Source organism: Pelecanus crispus, chromosome 2 (genome assembly GCF_030463565.1).
Source record: "Pelecanus crispus isolate bPelCri1 chromosome 2, bPelCri1.pri, whole genome shotgun sequence".
NCBI lineage: Eukaryota > Metazoa > Chordata > Aves > Pelecaniformes > Pelecanidae > Pelecanus > Pelecanus crispus.
In genome coordinates, this window is record NC_134644.1 from 157,183,113 (window position 1) to 157,203,792 (window position 20,680).

At 36.3% G+C, this 20,680-nt stretch overlaps 1 protein-coding gene across 3 annotated transcripts in view; it reads right to left on the reverse strand.

Moving 5' to 3' along the window:
* The window catches only part of CSMD3 (CUB and Sushi multiple domains 3), a 760,009-nt gene that overhangs the window by 112,060 nt on the left and 627,269 nt on the right, over positions 1–20,680 (reverse strand). For all 3 annotated transcript variants that reach the window (XM_075706425.1, XM_075706424.1, XM_075706423.1), the window contains 6 exons: positions 18,372–18,490; positions 16,906–16,975; positions 15,095–15,211; positions 9,347–9,556; positions 5,377–5,565; positions 2,157–2,334 (listed from right to left, as the gene is read on the reverse strand). In XM_075706425.1, coding sequence (XP_075562540.1) covers positions 2,157–2,334; positions 5,377–5,565; positions 9,347–9,556; positions 15,095–15,211; positions 16,906–16,975; positions 18,372–18,490 — 883 coding nt within the window. The remainder of the gene's footprint in view (positions 1–2,156; positions 2,335–5,376; positions 5,566–9,346; positions 9,557–15,094; positions 15,212–16,905; positions 16,976–18,371; positions 18,491–20,680) is intronic.

A 20,680-nucleotide genomic window follows, 5' to 3' on the forward strand; every position in this document is an offset into this window, starting at 1 on the left:
TTCTCATACATTGATCAATATTATTTTGTAGTATTTATTATGATTTAGACAATACATGTACTGCTGGTAAGATCACTGGTACCTTAGGGAAGAATGAAATCTTCATTTCAATAGAAAAATTTGATCAAAGTCACTACTAAACAATAGTGAAACTGCACAGAAGACAAAATCATGATACAAGGACATTAAATTTTCATACTCGCTTCCTTCCAGATCAGAATTGATAAACATTAAAAGTTTAAATTTTCTAATTGTTATTGGCATAAGATATTTTAACTGAAAATAATTTCAAAATAAAATTATGGATATTTTTTGTTTTGAAAATTTTGCAGTAATACATTTGTCCAAATTCTTGCACATTACCCTTTCCCCTTCTGTTTTATCAGGGAAATAGTATGATTTGAAGAAGCATTTGAAATGTGAATAAAATGTATTTTTTCCATTGCAAACAGCTATCACAATTTCTGATCAGTTCTGTAAATAAATAATATCCCAGAAGTGACATAAGCTATTTAATTATATAACCATCATGTATATGATACATCTTGTATAAGTACATAAATCATACATAAGTAACAACACATGATAGATACATGAATAACATAATAGATGCTTTCATTTCAGAACATTCTCCTAGAAGTGTTGTTAATCTAAATAGAATACAAAACATCTAAAAGGAAATCAGCAAAGAACAGGTTTTACCTTTGTCATGGTATATACAATTACTTTTACTGTAAGAACTAAGTTTGTAACAGAGCCAGGAGTACAACTGAAAGCACATGAAATCGCTTGGTAGAAATGAAGAGCTGAACAGAAGAAGTACTAGAAGTGGACAGTAGTGTTCTAGTTTGTGTGGAATGACATAGAGAAAAGATGGATATATGCACAGAAAAGTATCATTTAATTCAGGAAAGATTCTGAAGGTCAGCCTAAATTTGATACAGAAAACAAGTGGTGAAGAGTTAAAGGGATTCAGAATTATCTGAGTTTTATCAGAGCAATAGTCTGGGTACATATCCTGATCAAATTTTGGTTAGAATTTAAGGCAAAGCAATTGAGTATCTGGGATGCAGAACAAGACAGGTTGTAGTACCTAAGATGAAAAAAAACCCAGGACCTACAGAAATTATCACAGCTGTGTATAGAGAACTGTTTAATGTTTAGAAAAAGAAGAATGAAATCCTGAGTTATATGAATTTACATGAATCCAAATTAGATTTCTGTGCAACAGAAACATAAAATGAATAATTAATATTCTCATTAATTTGAACTACTCAGACTACACGATTAGTCCCTCAACTTGTGGATTTTTAATCTGCAGATTCAATATTCAGTGGATCATTTTTTCAGACAAGCTTCCAAAAGGTCTTAGGCACTGTTGAAATGTTTAGGAGATTCACTGGTAACAGTTCCAAGATTACTATAGGATCTGTTACATTTGGTTACAGCCTCCTGCCTTTACCAGCTTTCATAGAATCATAGAATCGTTTAGGTTGGAAAAGACCTTTAAGATCATCCAGTCCAACCATTAACCTAACATTACCAAGTCCACCACTAAACCAATTAACAGTAGAGTAGCAACTTTGCGACTAAGAAAAATGGGAGCTTCATTATCTGAAAAGATTCATGATAGACATGGATTCAGGTATATAGAAGACATAATTTGTTTACAGTTATTGTTAACTCAATTCTTTTTGTCATAGCCAAGTACAAATACTCTCCTTTTATGTACTCTTAGCAGTTTAAAAGAAGTCAACTTGGAAGAAATGAAGAAAGTGTTGCTGTAGTTTCTTGCATTAACACGCTAAAGCATTGTAATACACACAGCTGCAACAGCTTATTATCACTCCTAAGTATTACTTCTCTTAGTTGTTGATAAGCTGTCATAGCATACTTCTGAATGCTTTTCTTCATCGAGGAACTGAGGCACACTATTATTGTTTTTGAATTCTTAATACAAGGACTATGAAACTTCACATCCAGTGCTATCTAGAGAGGATGGTACATTAGAAAACATGGATTAGTGCAAATCATTCATTTCCCCTAGACAGAATACTGGTGTCAAGGGAGAAATCACAAATATACTCTTTTTCGTTCATGCTTTGTTGCATTAATGTCACATGAAGATTAAATAAATGCCAAAAGTGTTTTCTTACCAGACAGTTATGAAATCATATATTGGCTCTGTTTGGAGAACTGTGAAATTGATGTAGATTCCATTCCCAGGTGGTACTCTTACAAGCCAGAAGCAGTCTTGAAAGTTTGGATATTCATCAGGGTATCCTGGAGAGTATATGGTGCCATTCATTGCAGTTATATTTCCTCCACAGAGAGCTATAAAAAAGACATTTGTTTTTTTTTAAATATTAGATGCTTCTTGCATTCTTCTTAGACCATGTAAAAGTCATACTTTTAAACACATTTTGTACACTAGAAATTATGTAAAGCCATTGTTGTGTATAGAAAACAGATTTTACTGAGTTTTTTACAGGGTCAGAAGTCTATTTTGACATTATTGCTCAAATCTAAAAGAAAAACAAAAGTAATCCTGATGTCACAAATACTATTAGAACTGGATCTAAAGTAATATTTAGGGATTGGGTTAAATTATTCCCTGATTAAGTTACCCCTGACAGCTTAGAAACAGAGCAATAATTACCAACCCAGATCGTGGCTCGGATAGAGATTCACAATGACTAAAGCCAATCATCTCACGATCCTATAAAACAGTGGTCCTAAGTGAGGCCCTTCGAGCTCTCCAGAATCTCCCTCTGAGCAGGACTCTTCTCAGAGCTAGCAAACTCTTAAAGTTTGCTAAAATCAGAGGTCCATTGTTGACTAACAGTCGAGCCTGGGCTGAAACCCTTCACTCCTTGAGGCTTAACCCTTGCCCATATAGAAATGCCAAGACATTAGACGTATTTCACTGAATTTGAGGGGAATTTTTAAACTGGTATACCAATTTTATATATATATATATATATGTATATACGTATATACGTATTCATGTTTGTTTGTATGCATGTGTGAATCAGTTTAAGTAGTCTGTAGATGTATGATTTAATTTCAAAGTGAGTCTTATACTGCTGCATTATTCTTATTCTTATAAACCGTTGACCAAGTCTGAGACTAAGATTAGACCTAGCCGCACCGACTCCTCTCTGAGAAGGAGTTTAGAAAGCAAGGAGATCTGTTCTGAACCTCGTGACTCAACAGAAGAATCCTTTTCCCTGCATCCACAATTTCTCTCACTCGAGTGTAACCTAATTTTCTTTTATGCACTTCTTCTATGTACTAGATATACACTTATATATATTATCCTTATTCACATAAACCGTTGACCAAGTCTGAGACTAAGAGTAGACCTAGCTGCACCTAGGCTCCTCTCTGAGAAGGAGTTTAGAAAGCAAGGGGGTCTATTCTGAACATCATGACTCAACGGGCGGGTTCCCCTTATCCCCTGCACCCATGATCCCTCTGTGAATCATTCCAACTCAGTGTAACTTAATTTTCGTTTATGCACTCCCATGTAGCAATAGAGTGAACCTTGCCATCTTTGAATCTGTAACTAAGTCACTGTTTTGAACAATTTTGTCTAATCACATTGTTAATCGCTGATGACTGAGTGCGATTAAAATATTACAATCGAATCCTGGGATTTGCTACAAGTAAATTCTAAACTGCTACTAAATCAAACTGTGTAAAGTCACTCATTCACAATTTATTGACATAATCAGCAGGATTAACAAACCTGCATTTGTGACACATACTTTGGGCTGCTTAGAATTTACTAACTAAATTCTTGGTTTCATTAAGGTAACTCAAAGAAAATGTATCACTCCATTCAGTAAATTATTTGTCTTGATTCTGAGGCACAGAAAATACAGCTAGAACTAAGTAATAGGGAAAAGCTAAGCTGCTTAGCAGTTAGGACATGAACGATTGCTGTTCCCTCAGGATCCGGAAAATGGGGGTTGAAACTTAATTGTGATGAATTAACTTCTTCCCCTTTCAAAAGACAGACAGTGTACATGTCATCTCTCTTTTATATGATAAGGCTTCCTCTGAATTCAGTATCAAATATTTCTTAATTTAACTACCACATCCCCCAGAAATGCCTGTGGCTCACTGATTCCAGAAGGAATTTGAGTAATGAAGTTTCTAATTTAAGTACCTAAATTTAGGTAGATGATTCAGAATACGATGCAAAAATCCAGAAAAGAAGGCAACTTATTATTTTGGTGTCATTGTCGTCATGTCATCCCCCTGTGTCCCCCCCCCTGCCCCGCCTCACACCGGCATTCTTCTTCAACTTGCTCAGTTTTAAGGATTCCATTCTTAATGCTGAGCTTTTACCATTCAATACAGAGGGAAGTTAGACCTTTAACTCAGGTCCTGAATACCCCTTCTGAAACTGTGGAGGGTCTTTATGGCATATGAAAGTGGGCATTCAACATTTTGTACAGATCTTATCTTTGTGGAAACCTATGTTTAGGCATATAGAGAACTTTACAATCAATAACTTAATTGCTAAATGAGTTTGGATCTTGTGGTCCCAGGAGTATAGGATTTTGGGATGACAGTTTTCAATATGAAGTATCTTCACTGTGTCTATGTTTTTCCAGGAATCTAACATTGCTGTCTGAATGTTGCCACAAATGTGACAAACATGGAGGTTCCAGAAGAAAGTAATTATTTCATATGGAAGAAAATTCAGTCCTCAGTTCCACAAATAGATTTTGTGGTGCACAGATATTTCTCAGAGATTTCTGTGTTACCAAAACATCCATCCTTGTCTGTTTCAGAATCTGATGCTATGTGCAAGCCACAGTTTCTTGAATTCACTTACCTGCTGCAAGCATATCAGTGTAAAAAAATGTAAAAGGCTAAAAAATATAATTTTAAAAAAGTTCCCATTCACACACACAAAAAAAAAAATGTAGAAAGGACTTCACACAGCATTGACTGGAGGACAACTGCACTTTATGTGTCCTTTGACATTTAATTCTAACTGATAAGACAGAACATTAGTGGCCAGAATTAAGAAATTGTTTTTTCTTGATTCAGTGCAGAGCTTTTACTCTGTAGCACCACCTACATTAAAAAGCAGCACAGGTCTCCACACTCCAGACCTTAAGTCTAGCCTTCCAAAAATAAACTTATTATCTCAGATAAGTTTTCAGAGATTTCATATTTCCATGAAACATTTCAGCTTCTCTGCAAAAATTTTCATGTGCAAAATTGAATACTTCCTCTACAAAGACCACAATATAAAAATACAGGGCTCTATAAAGTGAAAAGCTGAAATGTTTTCAGTTAAGAGTCCTTAGGGAGACTTAAAAATAATGAAGGGTTCATAGGTCACTCAGAACATACCTTCACATCTGGGAAGAGGATGATTCCAGTTACGGCTGATGCCATGAAGACAAGTCAGAGCTGAATTTCCAATTAATGTGTAGCCAGGAAAACACTCAAATGAAATAGTTTGTCCCACAGTAAAGTCATTCCCAATAACAAAACCATTACGAAATGGTCGAGGGTCAGGACAGCTTTGTAGCTGATATGCTGAAATAAATTACAAATCTTATTGCTTCAAAAATAAAAGCTTTTCATTAGAATAAAATTAAAAAAACATGGACATCCCATATGTCTTAAGTTCCATCATGGCGACAGTCAAAATCATTGGTCCTACACCAAGAGAAGCATAGTGAAACATTCCCACAGCAATTCTGGAAATATGCATAAAAATTAATTTCCAATTCCAAACCTCATAAGGAAAACATAATACTACAACCAAGGTTTAAATGATCTTATGTTCTTTACACTTTGATACTCTGTGTGTGTGTGTGTGTGTAAACACACAGATACCCAACACCTTACCCTACAGGTTTTTGGAACAGAGTCCATGAAGGCAAAAACAAGACTAGCCTCTTAATTTTATCTTTTCATTTTAGTAAGTACAGGATTACTGCACTAGAGAAGAAGAGAGTAGAAAGGAATTTAGACTTTTTGTTTTATCCACTTAGATCTTCAAAAAGGTAGGCCACTGACTGGCTCTTTAAGATTACAAATTACTTCCAAGTGCACCTTTAAGTACATCCTAATCAAAATGGATCCAAGTTGCTGACAATGAAAATTGAAAAGGCTGTGGAAGAGTATCTAAACTAGGAGCATGGGAAAAAAATAACAGGTACAGAAGACTGATGTAATGTCATGACAGGGAGGAGGTTAACAGCAAATGCACCTCTACAAAAAGTGCAGGAGAATGACAAACATTAGAATTAAAATAAATAGGAAAAGCAAATCAAGTAGCCTACATTGCCTGTTGAGTGATGTGTACAGTATTAAGAAACAGAACAAGGACCAAACTAAGAAGCCCTTTCACACAAATATAGGAGCCTAAAACACAGGAGGTGGGATCTAGAATGCTTGAACAAACCAAGAGCCCTGAAGTGAAAGTCATGGCATAGAGCAGCAGGATGCAGTGTTGCCAGGCGACCACCTTTCCAAGACTGAGAAGGCAGAGACTTCTAGGTGGGAGAGCAGCACTGTGGTTTAGAAACTATATTAAGTGCCATAGAAGAAAAATATTACCAGCAAAAAAAGAAGCACTATAGAATACTCATAGGTGGAAATTAAAACTCCAGAAATGTAAGTGTAGTGCTAAGCTGCTTCTACAAACATCTAAACAGGAAAATGACAGTCAACAGGAAATGTTAGGTAAAATTAGAGAAGGCACAAAAATATGACAAATAGTAGTAATGGAGTCCCCAAATATCCAACTCACCAGGATGATTTGAAGAAATAAAATTTTGAATGTAGGAAATAATTGTTCCCTAGAACAAACAGTTTGAAAGCCCACAAGAAAAGATGTTATTTTAGATTTGAACCAGCTTGGTATGCAAACATTAGTTTGAGAAGTATTCATGGGAGAGCTGCTCCATAATAGCAGTCATAATGCAGTTTGATTGTACTGGGAGGGAACAAGACAAATAAACTCAGCACAGGGATATTCAATTTTCTGCAAAGGAAATGATACAAAAGTGAGATTGGAATCTGCTAATTAACGCTACTTTAAAGACCAGGTAAAACATGTTCTACAATTCAGAATAAAAAACCACTAAAGTGGTTCATAAAAATACTTGTGTGACTCAGTAGGAAAGTTAAAGAAGCTACAATAGGGAAAAGTTTGGCATTTAAATAATGAAAGTCTGCCTTTCCAAAAAGTCATAAAACATAGCAGGTCAGATTTAAATAGAAAATAACGAGAGCAAAAATACTTTGAAAAATGTCTTGCAGATGTCTCAGCTGATCATAAAAAAAATTATTTGACAACATCAGAAGCAAGAAGTCAGCTGGGGAACTGATGGGATAATTAATGACAAATGAGAAAAAAGGGACTTTTATGGATTAAGGTGCCATAGAGAAAAAATCTCAATAAATTCTTTGTATCTGTCTTCACTGCTGAAGATGGTGTAGAGATTTCCAAACAAGATATGGTGCTTGTATGACACAGGTCTAAGGCACTACATCAGTTTGAAGTAAATACAAAACTACTACACTAAATAAGTAAGGCAAAGGACCCGGGAGCAGATGGCTTTCACCCTGAAGAACTGCTGAGTCAAGATATATATCATATCATTTCAAGATCTGATCTAGAGGAGTGGTGATTTCCCAATGTAAATCACATCTATCTTTAGAGGGGATCCTTGAAATTACAGATCAGTGAGTCTGACTTCTATGCCTGGTACTATGATACAGCCTATAATAATGAATGACATTACTGAGTACATGACTAAACATGGTTTCTTGGGAAAGAGATTGGGGACAATATGACTGCAGTTCACAAAAATCATGAAGACAGTGGAAAGGCTGAATGCACAAATGCCATCAAATCCACAGTAATACGATTAAGAATCTGACACCTGCGGATGCTGGGAGAGTACAAAAGAAACTAGCTAGGCTTCTGTGCTGCTAAGTAGTATTTTTTTCTTTGCCATTTGGAAATACCGTACTAAGCTAGATGGAACTTTTTTCTGATCCAATAGGGGGTTCCTCTTTTTATATTCTTATGTTTAAGGAAGAGAAGAAATAAACCTGTCTATAATTTTACTTGTTTTTCTCAGAAGGATTAAAAGGTTCTATAATGAATTATGAATATCAAAGATTTTATAGCAAACAAATACGATTTGAAAATAAGCTTCTCACACATCTTGGTGACCTTTTCCAAGAAGATTTGAAACATTGACTTCTTATTACAGAACTGAGAACAAATATGTTATGCAGAATCTGCAAAATCAGAAGATCAGAGACTATATGTTTGAAAGAAACAGTCCTCCCTTATGTGGTTAAAAACACAGAGAGGAATTTTTTTTTTTTTAATTCTTTGACAAATAACATAATCTCCAAAATTATTACTGTTACTATTAATAGCAGTAATAGTATACACGCTTCAGTCTTTTACTGCCCTCTTAGCAGCCAATTTTAAAGTTCCCTTACCCCTACAAATCATATTGTATTCCAAATAAGAAGTGAATAAAATCTTACCAGGCAATTTAAGTCATAAACTGACTCTTTCTTTAAAAGCTAACACTTTTTACAGTGGCTCACTTCCAGAATGTTACATAGAGATCAAGTCAATTTGGACTTGTTACTATTGAAAGAGTAATAGGAGACTGCTCTAAAGTAAAAACTCTTTAAATCATCCTTTGATGTTATTCGTATCATGAAAACAGGTATAGTTTAAAATATACATTTGACCTTTTTTTGTGTGATCACAGTGGTGAGCTAATCTCATTTAAATGAATCTGCAATTAAATAAATAGAATTATGATCTTGCAGTCTTCACCAGCTCAGCATGACCTGTTTGGGTACAACAGAACAAGAACATTCCAGCAATATTGCCAGCTGGAAATAAAACGGATTTGGAGATTTCTGAGTTGGCATTATTCTGTACCAGCCTACATGGATCCAGTACTATGAAGCAATATTTAGATCTTCCCATTCCAGAACACAAGACACAAAATTGACATTCACATGTGCTTATACAGAATGAACAATAGACATGCTTACTTTGTAAAGCCATGCAATGTGAATTAATATGCCAACCAAATTCAGATATGGGAAACTGTTTGCCTACATTTGAACTGCTTTTTAAAGAGAATATGCATTTATTTTTTCCTTTTTCATCTTAATTTTCTGCATTCTTCTGTTTGATCTTGATGTATAACACTTTGGTTTGAAACACACAAAATCTTTTATTGCATGTTTATCTTTTAGGAATGCCAAAACCAGAAATAACCTTCAACGGCCACCTTGTTCTCACATAAGAATGTCAAAAACTCACCTTGATATATAATATGAAATCCTTGTTTGTTCTGTGAGTAATCGCTGTGAAAGTATAAGCTGGTTTCATGAGTTGTGCTGAACAGAGAGGCTGGTAGCTGAGGGCCACTTAGTCTCCCAATAACAGTGCTAGTTTCTGTAGATCCACTCCTAACTTCTAAGTAATCATGTATGGTCTCCGTTGAGAAATTCACAAATTGCAAATGGACACCTGAAAAACATCATCAGTAAATAAAAGCCACCAGTATCAATAACAGGAGTGAAAATAAAGTATGTACATTTTACACTGATAATATCAGAAAATAATGTAACCAGTGGAAATGTATCTGTTCCTCTCCCAGATGCAGTTGGTGGAATTCAGTTTGAAACATTCTTTCTCCTCATGCATTACTAATTCTGAGAGGCTGGCAAGGCAAGAAATGCTAACACTGAAATACTAACAAGATCTAAGGCACTGAACTGTAGGTTATTTATATGTCATTTTTTGGAAAAGTTTGTGCATTTAGGGCAAATTTCATTTCTGAACATTAAATAAGTTCAATTTAGTTAAATCTTTCCTGTTTTCAATTGCATAAAATAGTCTCCAGTTCTATTAAAAAAAAATGCTTTGTGTGTCACACCTGGGGAAAAAAAAAGTGACAGAATTCTACCCCAGATATAGCTGCATTTCAGTTGTACATAAACTGATATGTCTCAGCTTATATATATTAAAAAAATATATATATATAAAGAAAAATAATGAGGCACAGTAAAAATTATGCATATAATATGGATTATATATATTGCAAAGGTACATGGAAGGAGTGTCTGTTCCTTTAAGGGTATCCAGTCAAGGACATTTTTTAATGAAGCAAGGGAAAATAAGAAAAGGAGGAAACCATAAACAAGAACGTACTGGGACACAAACTTGAGGGAGGCAGTGATGAGAACCAAACCTGGTCAATCACACTAATTGATGAGGTCAAGTGAGAGTGTGAGAATTTTTATTGCAGCAAGGTTATCTGATCAGGGACTTTATCAATTGGGAAACCAACAGAAAAGGGGGAAACCAGAAACCAAAATATACAAAGACACAGACCTGACAAAGGAAACATGGAGCCAATGACAAGAAACAAACCTTGCCAGTCACACTAATTGATGGGCTATCAAGAAACTACAGGCACAACTTCCAGGAAGATCAACCTGGACTTTGTAACTGATAAGACTGTAAACCAGGAGGACCCCATACAGGGAAGGGTGCAGGAATTGATAGACCCATAAAAAACCCTGAGGGGATGTGCGGAGGAAAGGGGAGCAGGGAGGAACAAAGACAGTGGTAGAGAAGAAAGGGCATAAAAGGAGCTGGTTGCATGTAGAATGGGTGGGTCAGTACATTTGTCTGGCTGAGCTCTACACCTGATCACCAGTCTGTCTTATCATCTCATATCTTCTTATTAAATCTTAACTATCTCTCTGTGTAATCTGTCCCGTGTGGAGCCAGACCAGGGGTGTGGGTGCCCCTGGCCTGCGGTGGTAGCTACTGGAGCGAGGGTGTGGGCCTCAGTGCCAGTCACTGGTGAGAACTCTGCGTGTGTGTCAGGGGGGTGACAATTGGTGCCGGCTACTGGAGTCAGACCAGGGGTGTGCAGACCTTGCAGCTTGTGATGTCAGCTACTGGAATGAGTGAGAGGCCATAGCTCTTTGGATCTGCGGAGGGTCCTACAGGGGCTCTGAGCAACATGGTCTAGTTGAAGATGTCCCTGCTCATCACAGGGGAGTTGGACTAGGTGACCTTTAAAGGTCCCTTCCAACCCAAACTATTGTATGATTCTATGATGATTCTATGATTCTACAGACCTTGTGCCCAGAATGCCAGCTATTGGGGGACCAGTGTGAGTGGACAAGATGTCATCCAAAGGGACCTGGACAAGCTGGAGAGGTGGGCCTGTGTGAACATCATGAGGTTCAACAAGGCCAAGTGCAACATCCTGCACCTGGATCAGGGCAACCCCTGGTATCAATACAGGTTGGGGGATGAAGGGATTGAGAGCAGACCTGCAGAGAAGGACTTGGGGGTACTGGTGGATGAAAAGCTGGACATGAGCCGACAATGTGCGCTTGCAGCCCAGAAAACCAACCTCATCCTGGGCTGCATCAAAAGCAGCGTGGCCAGCAGGTCGAGGGAGGTGATTCTGCCCCTCTGCTCTGCTCTGGTGAGACCTCACCTGGAGTACTGCGTCCAGCTCTGGGGCCCTCAGCACAAGAAGGACATGGACCTGCTGGAGCGGGTCCAGAGGAGGGCCACCAAAATGATCCGAGGGCTGGAGCACCTCTCCTATGAGACCAGGCTGAGAGAGCTGGGGTTGTTCAGCCTGGAGACGAGAAGGCTGCGAGGAGACCTTATTGCGGCCTTCCAATACTTAAAGGAGGCCTATAGGAAGGATGTGGACAATCTTTTTAGCCAGGCCTGTTGTGACAGAACAAGAAGTAATGGATTTAAACTAAAGGAGGATAGATTTAGACTAGATATAAGGAAGAAATTTTTTACAGTGAGTGTGGTGAAGCACTGGAACAGGTTGCCCAGAGAGGTGGTAGAGGCCCCATCCCTGGCAACATTCCAGGTCAGGTTGGATGGGGCTCTGAGCAGCCTGATCTGGTTAAAGCTGTCCCTGCTCAGTGCAGGGGGGTTGGGCTAGATGACCTCTAAAGGTCCCTTCCAACCCAAAGCATTCTATGATTCTATGATTCTATGATTCTATGATTCTATGATTCTATGATTCTATGATTCTATGATTCTATGATTCTATGATTCTATGATTCTATGATTCTATGACTTGGCTGCCTGTGTTTGTGTTTTGTGTGACATCTGTATGTAAGTGCTGTTGAAGGCAGCACCTTCCCTGTAGCAGTCTGTGTAACCAGCCATGTCAGTGTCCTCTGTGTGTCTGTGCTAAGCTTCGTTACTGTTTGAATCTCCAATGGGAAAGTGGCAGCCATGTCCCTTGCCCTGGGCAGAGAACTTGAGTCTCTGGACAGCAGGCTGGGCTCCAGTGGTTGGGCAGGAGGGTCCTGGGCTGGAGTGGCTGGAGCAGGTGGCCGCACTCCTTACATTACTTAACATATATATTATTTTTGAGTCACAAAAAATGTAAACTATATTATCTAACCATCATAACGCCAAGGTCACAGGTTCAATCCCTGCTCACTGCAGGGGGGTTGGGCTAGATGACCTCTCAAGGTCCCTTCCAACCCAAAGCATTCTATGATTCTATGATTCATCAGTACCTCTCCCACTAAACATGCAGTTCAATTATTTAATTCTCATATGCACACTGTGCCATATGATGATCTTGCCGACAGAAATTTCTGATTATTCAATTCAGTGAGGAACAGGAAGGTAGCTTACTATCCCTTAGCAAGTTCTCTCTCTTAACCTGGTGATGTATTGCAATGGTTATTTGGCAGGACAAGAAGAAAATGCTCAGCAGCTGAGTAGTTATTGGGCTCTTTAAACATTTTCCTGTTTATACATATTTCTATATAAGTTACAACAAAGTAGAATTTGTATTTTGGCTTGAGTTAGTGCAACTATGGAATGATAATGGACTACTTTCATTAAGAAGATGATTGAGTCCCTCTGGTGTTTCTGGCAAAGACAATCAACATAATTTCATATAAAATTGAAATGTAAAGATATAATGTCAGATTATTTATTGAAAAGTCATTAATAATTTTGTAACTCCTAAACTGTAATAGCTAAATGGTGTTTGTCACTGTCTTTTAGAGCTTTCTCCCCAGCTACCATACAAAGTTTATGAATGGTTTTCTGAAGTATGTTTTATATATTCTGAAGTGTATTTTATATACTACAGGAAAAAAGGTTGGTGCATAATTAAATTAATGTTACCTTGATCATTTCTGTCTCTGTTTATCTGAAGATAATCTATACGTGATAAGAAAGCTTCTGCGGCTGAGGGAACTAGGATTGTTTAGCTTAGAGAAGAGGAGGCTGAGGGGAGACCTTATTGCTCTCTACAACTACGTGAAAGGAGGTTGTAGTGAGGTGGGTGTTGGTCTCTTCTCCCAAGTAGTTAGTGATAGGATGAGAGGAAATGGGCTCAAGCTGCACCAGGGGAGGTTTAGGTTGGATATTAGGAAAAATTTCTTTACAGAAAGGGTGGTCAAGCATTGGAAGAGGCTGCCCAGAGAGGTGGTGGAGTCACCATCCCTGGAAGTGTTCAAAAAACGGGCAGATGTGGCACTTTGGGACATGGTTTAATCTAGTCTACCCTTGATTGTTTTAGTGTGGACTTGGTAGTGTAGGTTAATGGTCGGACTGGATGGTCTTTTCCAACCTAAACGATTCTATGATTCTATGATTTAGTTTTCCTGTACATGAACTGGAAAACTAGCAGGGATCTGCATGGGATCTGAAGATTCTAGACAGCATTATGACTCATGATGAAACACAAGAAGCTGTCACATCAAGCTGCCTAAAATTCAGGTAATGGCAGAATTAAAATATCGATGTTATTTCTATAAAGTGCTAATACAAAAAATCAATTATTGGCTTGAATTTTGTGACTTTTGAACAAAATGCAAACATAACAATTAGGTTCTAAATGGAAATCCCTATGTTATCATATGTACATCCCATAATGTATTCCCCATAGATAGATTATGTTAAGTCTATGCTACTGAATGTTTAATAGTATTCAGTTTAAACAAGCCATGTACAACAATTGGCTTTCATTTAAATGATAAGTGAACCAGGCTCATGCGACTTATAATCAAAAAGATCACAGAAGTAATTTTAAAAAGAGGAGAGAAAGAATCTGAACAGATGCAAAAGGGAAAACTGTTTGGGGTGTCATATTCAGTTACTGTGGAAGACCCAGACATTCTGTATCATCAAGTAAAGAAGACAGAAGATGGCAAGTATAAAACAGAAAACAGTAAGGCATGTCTGAAAAACCAGCATGCCATTCCACTAACATATAAAGAAAAAATCCAAGTGCAAGCTCCTATAAAAGTGCCACAAGTACAAAAAACTAGATGGGACAACTGTATTGGCTAGCTTTGAATAAAGATTTTGCAGAGAAACACTGAAAAACTTGAGGGCTGAGTAAACAAACCTTTCTTAAAGATTTGCACAAGAAGTCAAAGTTCTGCATCTGGAGCACAACACCCTTATCTGTTGGTACAGGCTGGGAATTGATTAGGTAAGTAGCAGCCCTGCTGAGAAGTATCTGTCAGTTGTAGTGGACTTGATCTAGTGTTACTGACAGTTTCACTTTGAGTGGGAGGCTTGACAGCTTTGAGTGGGAGGCTTCTAGACGTCCCTTCCAAGAACATTCCTGTGCTGCTCCAATATTCACCTAGGATATGCAAAGAAGCTTAATGATGAAATAATGAACTCAAATGTAGCTCTAACTTCTATACTGGTACTGACTTGGTTTAAAATATTTGTGATAGCTATTTATTTTTGTTGAGTTTATGATCTCACAAAGAGGTTAAGTTAGAAAATTTTTCTTAACACTAATTAAAGAACTTTGTCTTTATCATAAAATTGTAGTAGATGTTAAATGAAAAACCAAGAACCTTGACGTTTCCTATTTTCTGTCTGTCTTTTAAGGCTTTGATAACTTCTTTAAATTAATTACAATTCCTTTTTTTGCCAGGATGAATATTCAAAATATTTTAAAATCTATGTTCAGTGTTTTGAATCCATAAAATCTCCAGCAAATATAATCCGTGAAAGAACACATACCAAAACCAATAGGCAGCTTTATTGTCCATGTGCAATCCAAACTGCTAGGATAGTTGCCAGGAAACCCAGGGCTAAGGATCACTCCACTGAAGTCTGACATGCCACCACCACATTGTGCTGCAAAAAAAAAAGCAAAGACATTTTTCAGAGTAGTCGAATGAGCTAAAAATTAATCCAGAACATTGAAGATCTTTCCAACGTTAAGAATATAATAACAACTAGGTTTTTATTTCAAAAAATACACAAACATTCTTTTACCACTAATTATCTGTAACAAAGTAATTTACAAGTAGGTGCTTTAAACATATATATCTTCTCTGAACTGACTAGGTTTTAATCTGGGGGACACATGTACCTGAAAAGAGAATAGATGTTTACTCTGTCTGCATGAACTGCCCTTGAGAACAGGCAAGAAGCATACATCAACTCATAGAAACATTGAAACAATTCCACTTTAGCTTGTAAAGGAGCATCTGAATAATATAAGATAATAATGTATTTTTAAAAGTTTCTGTACTCAAAGCGCTTCAAGAGGCCTTTTAAAAACTGCATTTGTATCCTGCTGTTCTAAAAATGAGATAAAATAAACAGACTTAGAAAATGTACATACACATATATTTCCAGAAACTGAACTAAATCCATGTTTGAACTTCATTTTAATTTTTATCAGGCATGACATCAGTGAATAAAGTAACTTACACTTCAATATTAGATTTGAAGATGTTAATTATGGTAAATACAATTTTGTTTAACTGTTTTGTCCAATTGCTAGTTGCTATATCCTTCAAAACATAATTAAAAAATCATTACTTGCAAAAAAGAAGGGAAAAAAGGAAAATACTCCCCCCTAAAATTTCAGTACAGCATCTTTTCTTCAGAATTTACCATAAACAGTGCAATTATCATATCAGACTTCCTAGACATATGTTAATGCATATTGATGGAAACTGAAGACTAACTCCTGAAAAAATTCTTACAAATATCTGAATCTTGTTGAATATTTATAAATTCTAAGCTGAGGCAGCTCAGTACCTCATAGGAGGTTTTTTAAACCTCACAGGATTAAGAACAGGATTATGTGAGGCAGCTCAAGAGGATGTATAATCTGTCTTGAAGGAAAGTATAAAATCTTTAATGAGATCTGTAGCATCCTACTTTCCATACATTCAAGATTACAAATACAGATAACTTTTACTGTTAGGGAACCCAAACAAAAAGGCATTTCTATTCAGTGAAAGAATGCAAATAGAAAGAGTTTTACATCCCTCACATTTATTCATCATATAAAGAGAATATGTTTAAATGCACTTCTGATGTTTCATTTGGGCTTCTGGCAGGATTCCAATGTTTCTTTCAATAATATTAATATGGTCATGTATATAGTTTAATTTGAAAAATAATGTATCTTCTAAAATTGGGCAGACGTGCCTTATGCTGAACTTTCTAGAGATTAAAATGTAATGCTATTTCTATTTTAGTATTTTCTATAATAGTCACCACTCTTCTTGGAAATGATTCATAAATAAATTAAGTATGTTTTCAAGGGTCTCTGGAGGTCTTATCACTGATAGTGAATTGATGATTGATTCTGACTAGAACATATTTCATTCTTCTTCTGATTGGACGTTTCAGAAAAGCTTTGCCAAAATAAGTGTGAAGTATACATTGAAAATCTTCAGCTTAATTTGAGCATTTTCACTTTTAATTAAGTTCTTCCAGTTCTCCCTATTCTTTCCCCTATAAGTATCTCTTGAGTTCTCTGGCTTTCTCATTCTGGCATATTTAAGAAAGTTTATGTATGCTGAACATACCTAAACATATTGGAATTGGATAATTCCATCTTCTTACTGGTCCAGGCATACAGGTGATATGTGAATGTCCCTAAAATGACACAATATTTACTAATTCATACAATAAAAAATATACAATATATGGCACATCATTAGTATCTCAACAAAATTAATTTATAATTTAAAATGTCATCAAAACATATAAAAACAATAAGGTATAAAATTTATATTGTACACTGTGAATTGTATCATACCTTCAATATAACAGAGAAGACTGTAACCTTAACTATGTGACTGTTAGCCCACTAGATAATTGTGTCTATGCTCTTAATATTATTTCTAACAGTATAACAGTATCCATCTGAATTCTATAATACCAGCTTTAGTATAAACTAAGGGTCTAGAAACTAAAGGTCTAATTGAAGCAATGTTTACATAGCATTGATTTGCATCATTTGTGGAATGTGATAAAAAGATACAAACTATCTATACAAACTACAAACTAAACATTATACAGTACTGACTTTACATCTTAAATTCATAATACCTATTCTAAATGCAGTCCTTACCCCCGAAACAGTTGTCTTAAGTCACCAAAAGCTGAGATATTTAAGGAATCTCTCTACAATATGTGTCCTTTTACAACAGATTATGTGCTATGATTTCAAGGCAATCTGTTACAGATAAGTTCCAAGACCCACCAGAGTGACCCTCTGTGTTGTTCATCAGCCTCATGTAATTGTAATTGTGTTCCAGAGACAGCAAAGGAAAATGAAAAACCTTAAGACAAAACTGTGTTTGGGATATCTTGCAAAACCATATAGTATACACTTTAAGATGACCTAGTAGAAAAAATTCAGTGCATTTAGACTGTTTGTTCAACCTTCGTATGAAAAGTTACTTTTTCACGCTAAATCTCCTCATCAATTCAGAGCCTGTAACATCTGAGGGAACCAAGTATCTCTAAAGCATCTGGGGTAACTGTGAATAGTTTATTCATCAACCTGCAACCCATTCTTTTTCTCTCCTAGAAGAAAAATAAACACACTTTCTCCATAGTGCAAGTAGGCATATCTGCTCATTGCTAGGAAAAAAAAAAAAAAAACCAACAAAAAAAACCCCATAATATGGAGGGAAAGGGTTTCACATGTGTGTTTGCACAGTCTATCTCCAATGTTCTTTATATTTTCTTTATTTCAGCCATTTACTGGGGCTTGTTTGCTCACACATTTATATTTAAGTATGAAATTAAAACAAAGAAGAAAAAAATAATTGACAGGTTTTTCCCAAGAATGACCAGCTAAAATCAGGCAACATAAGAAGTAAACTTCAATAGTCATTGTCAGAGCTGCAATCACAGAATTAGTCAAAATTATCATGTGTTCACAACTCCTGAAGAATTCAGTGTCCATTTCATATTTGCAGACTCAAACATAACCATGTTAAAGAACTAAAAGACACCATTTGACATTGGAAGCTTGGCTCACCTGCAGAGAATAACCCTGATCACACTGGAAAGACACCACGTCTCCAACCATGTATCTGTCTCCAATTTTGATCCCATTGCTTGGGGTCTGTGGTTCAGGACAAGAGTCCAAACCTATAGCTGTGAAAAATTGAGAAATTTAGACATTCTAAGGAACATTAAATCTGTTTTTAGATTCACATAGAACTTCTGTGTACACTGCACATATGCACGCTGTATTGATATGTTTTAGGAAGCTCTCGGGTACCAGCAGTTTGTCTGTGGACAAGCAAGTGGCATACTATTTTGGAACAACTGTTATATAAGGAGAAAAACCTTCTTTCTGGAGTAAAGGAAAAGGAAAGAAATAATCAGAGTGGAAACAAACATTTCCCAACAATCTGCAGTCTCAACTCAAAGTCTCCTCTAAATTTCCACTATCTCCTGGCTCAGACCAGATTTCCACCATCTCCGGGCTCAGACTGATTCACTTCCACCTCCAGTCTCACTCCTAATTACAGCCTACCTAATTCAAACTGGGAGCACGTCCATTTTCCTTTCCTGGTATCTATTCCAGGGGATGCTGGCCGATACCACGCCAAGTGCAAAACACAGGAAAAACAGTGCAAAGTGTAACTGCTTACCTGCATTCAATCCTTCACAGGTCTGACTCTGTTCTTCCATTCACGTACACACACACGGAGTAAATATTTACAGCAAATTTCACCTAGTCTGCTATTTTTAACGAAGTATCTAAGTATCTCTTCTATTGCAATATTAGCTACATTGCCAAGAGACCGTATGCGTTTTTCTTGGTCATCAAAAAGAGAAATAAATAAATTCTTCATTGCATCTACCCAGGAAGATCCAGGAATCTAAGAATGTGTGTAACATTAAGCATAAGAAGCTTGGTTACTCTCCTTGCCCACTCTAAGAATTATTCTCTAACTAGTTGTGAAGCCAGGACTGTTAAGCAACTAAACATCAGTACATAGGGTAACGGGGAAATGTTGTGTGATTCAGCAGTGGCAGTACTTCAATATATAATCAACCTCTGTGTGTTTAAAAACTTACTAATGTAACTGATCGCTTCATGTAAGAATCTCATTAAGTAAAAATTACTCTCTGAAGACTCTTACAACGATGTATTTTATGCTATATGAAAGCTGAAAGCTGACAAAAATTCTAAGGAATTTATAAAGCATGCACATTACTTTTTTCTCTATAAGGCATGCTTTGTCCATCAATAATAGTTTTCACTACCATAATTTTACAATAACATTGTATTGTCAAAATGCAAAAAAACCCCCAAAAAACCCCCAAACCACAAACCAACAAATTAACATCTGGTATCTAGAAAGTAGATATTAAACTGATAATCTAGTTTGTAATTCCCATTCTTAAAAATGTATTGGGAATATGACATTTTATATAAAACTATATTAAAAGAAAAAATGCTTTGAACTAAAATCATTGGAATCTACAGTCTGTTCATACAAGTAAAACTCAGGACCATGACAATATAAACTTCCTTCAATAAAACATAATTCAATCCTAAATTGGAAAAAAATCCTTAATGCCTTTGCAGTCCTTATTTTCTCTGCTATGAACAGTAATGAGAGGTAAAAACATGTTTTTTACTGCAGATGTCTGTTAATGGGAATCAGAAATAACTGATACAGGTCCACAAACTGAGCAGTTGTACTCATTACTTTTCATCACTGTTAACTGTGATTTTTTTTTTTTTAAATTTTATTTTATATTTTGATGTTAAGGAACTTACACAATTTAGCAACAAGATGTTCTCTATAATATTCAATACTGTCTTGCATCATTTTGTGTGGAAAGGAATGTTGTTACTTTGAAAAAGGTAGTATTAATTTCAGGGCTCTCCTCTGCAGATTCACAGAAGAGGATGTGATGTTCCTTTCTCTATGAATATAAAACTTTTGTATATATTGATCACACACTTACTGATCCCATAATGATCCCATATTTGCCATGTACAATATTATGTATTTTGCAACCTATTTCCACACAACAGATGATTTTTATCTTTCAAATTCTTGTGTTCTCTTCTCAAACAGCAAACAAAGAGAACATCAAAGAATCTGTTTTGAAAATGCCTGATGGGCTTAGATCCACTTTTTATGTGATTCAGAGATTCAGAGGGTGATCCAGCTCATGTAAAAAGTAAAATGCAAGAATACAGCAGTACTTGGCTTACACAGATGAGTGCTTATAATCTATTCTGAACAGTTAAGGAAAGAGTTGGTAGTTTTCAGTTTCCAATTACTGATCCTTCAGCTGAAATGCAAAACCTTACTATGG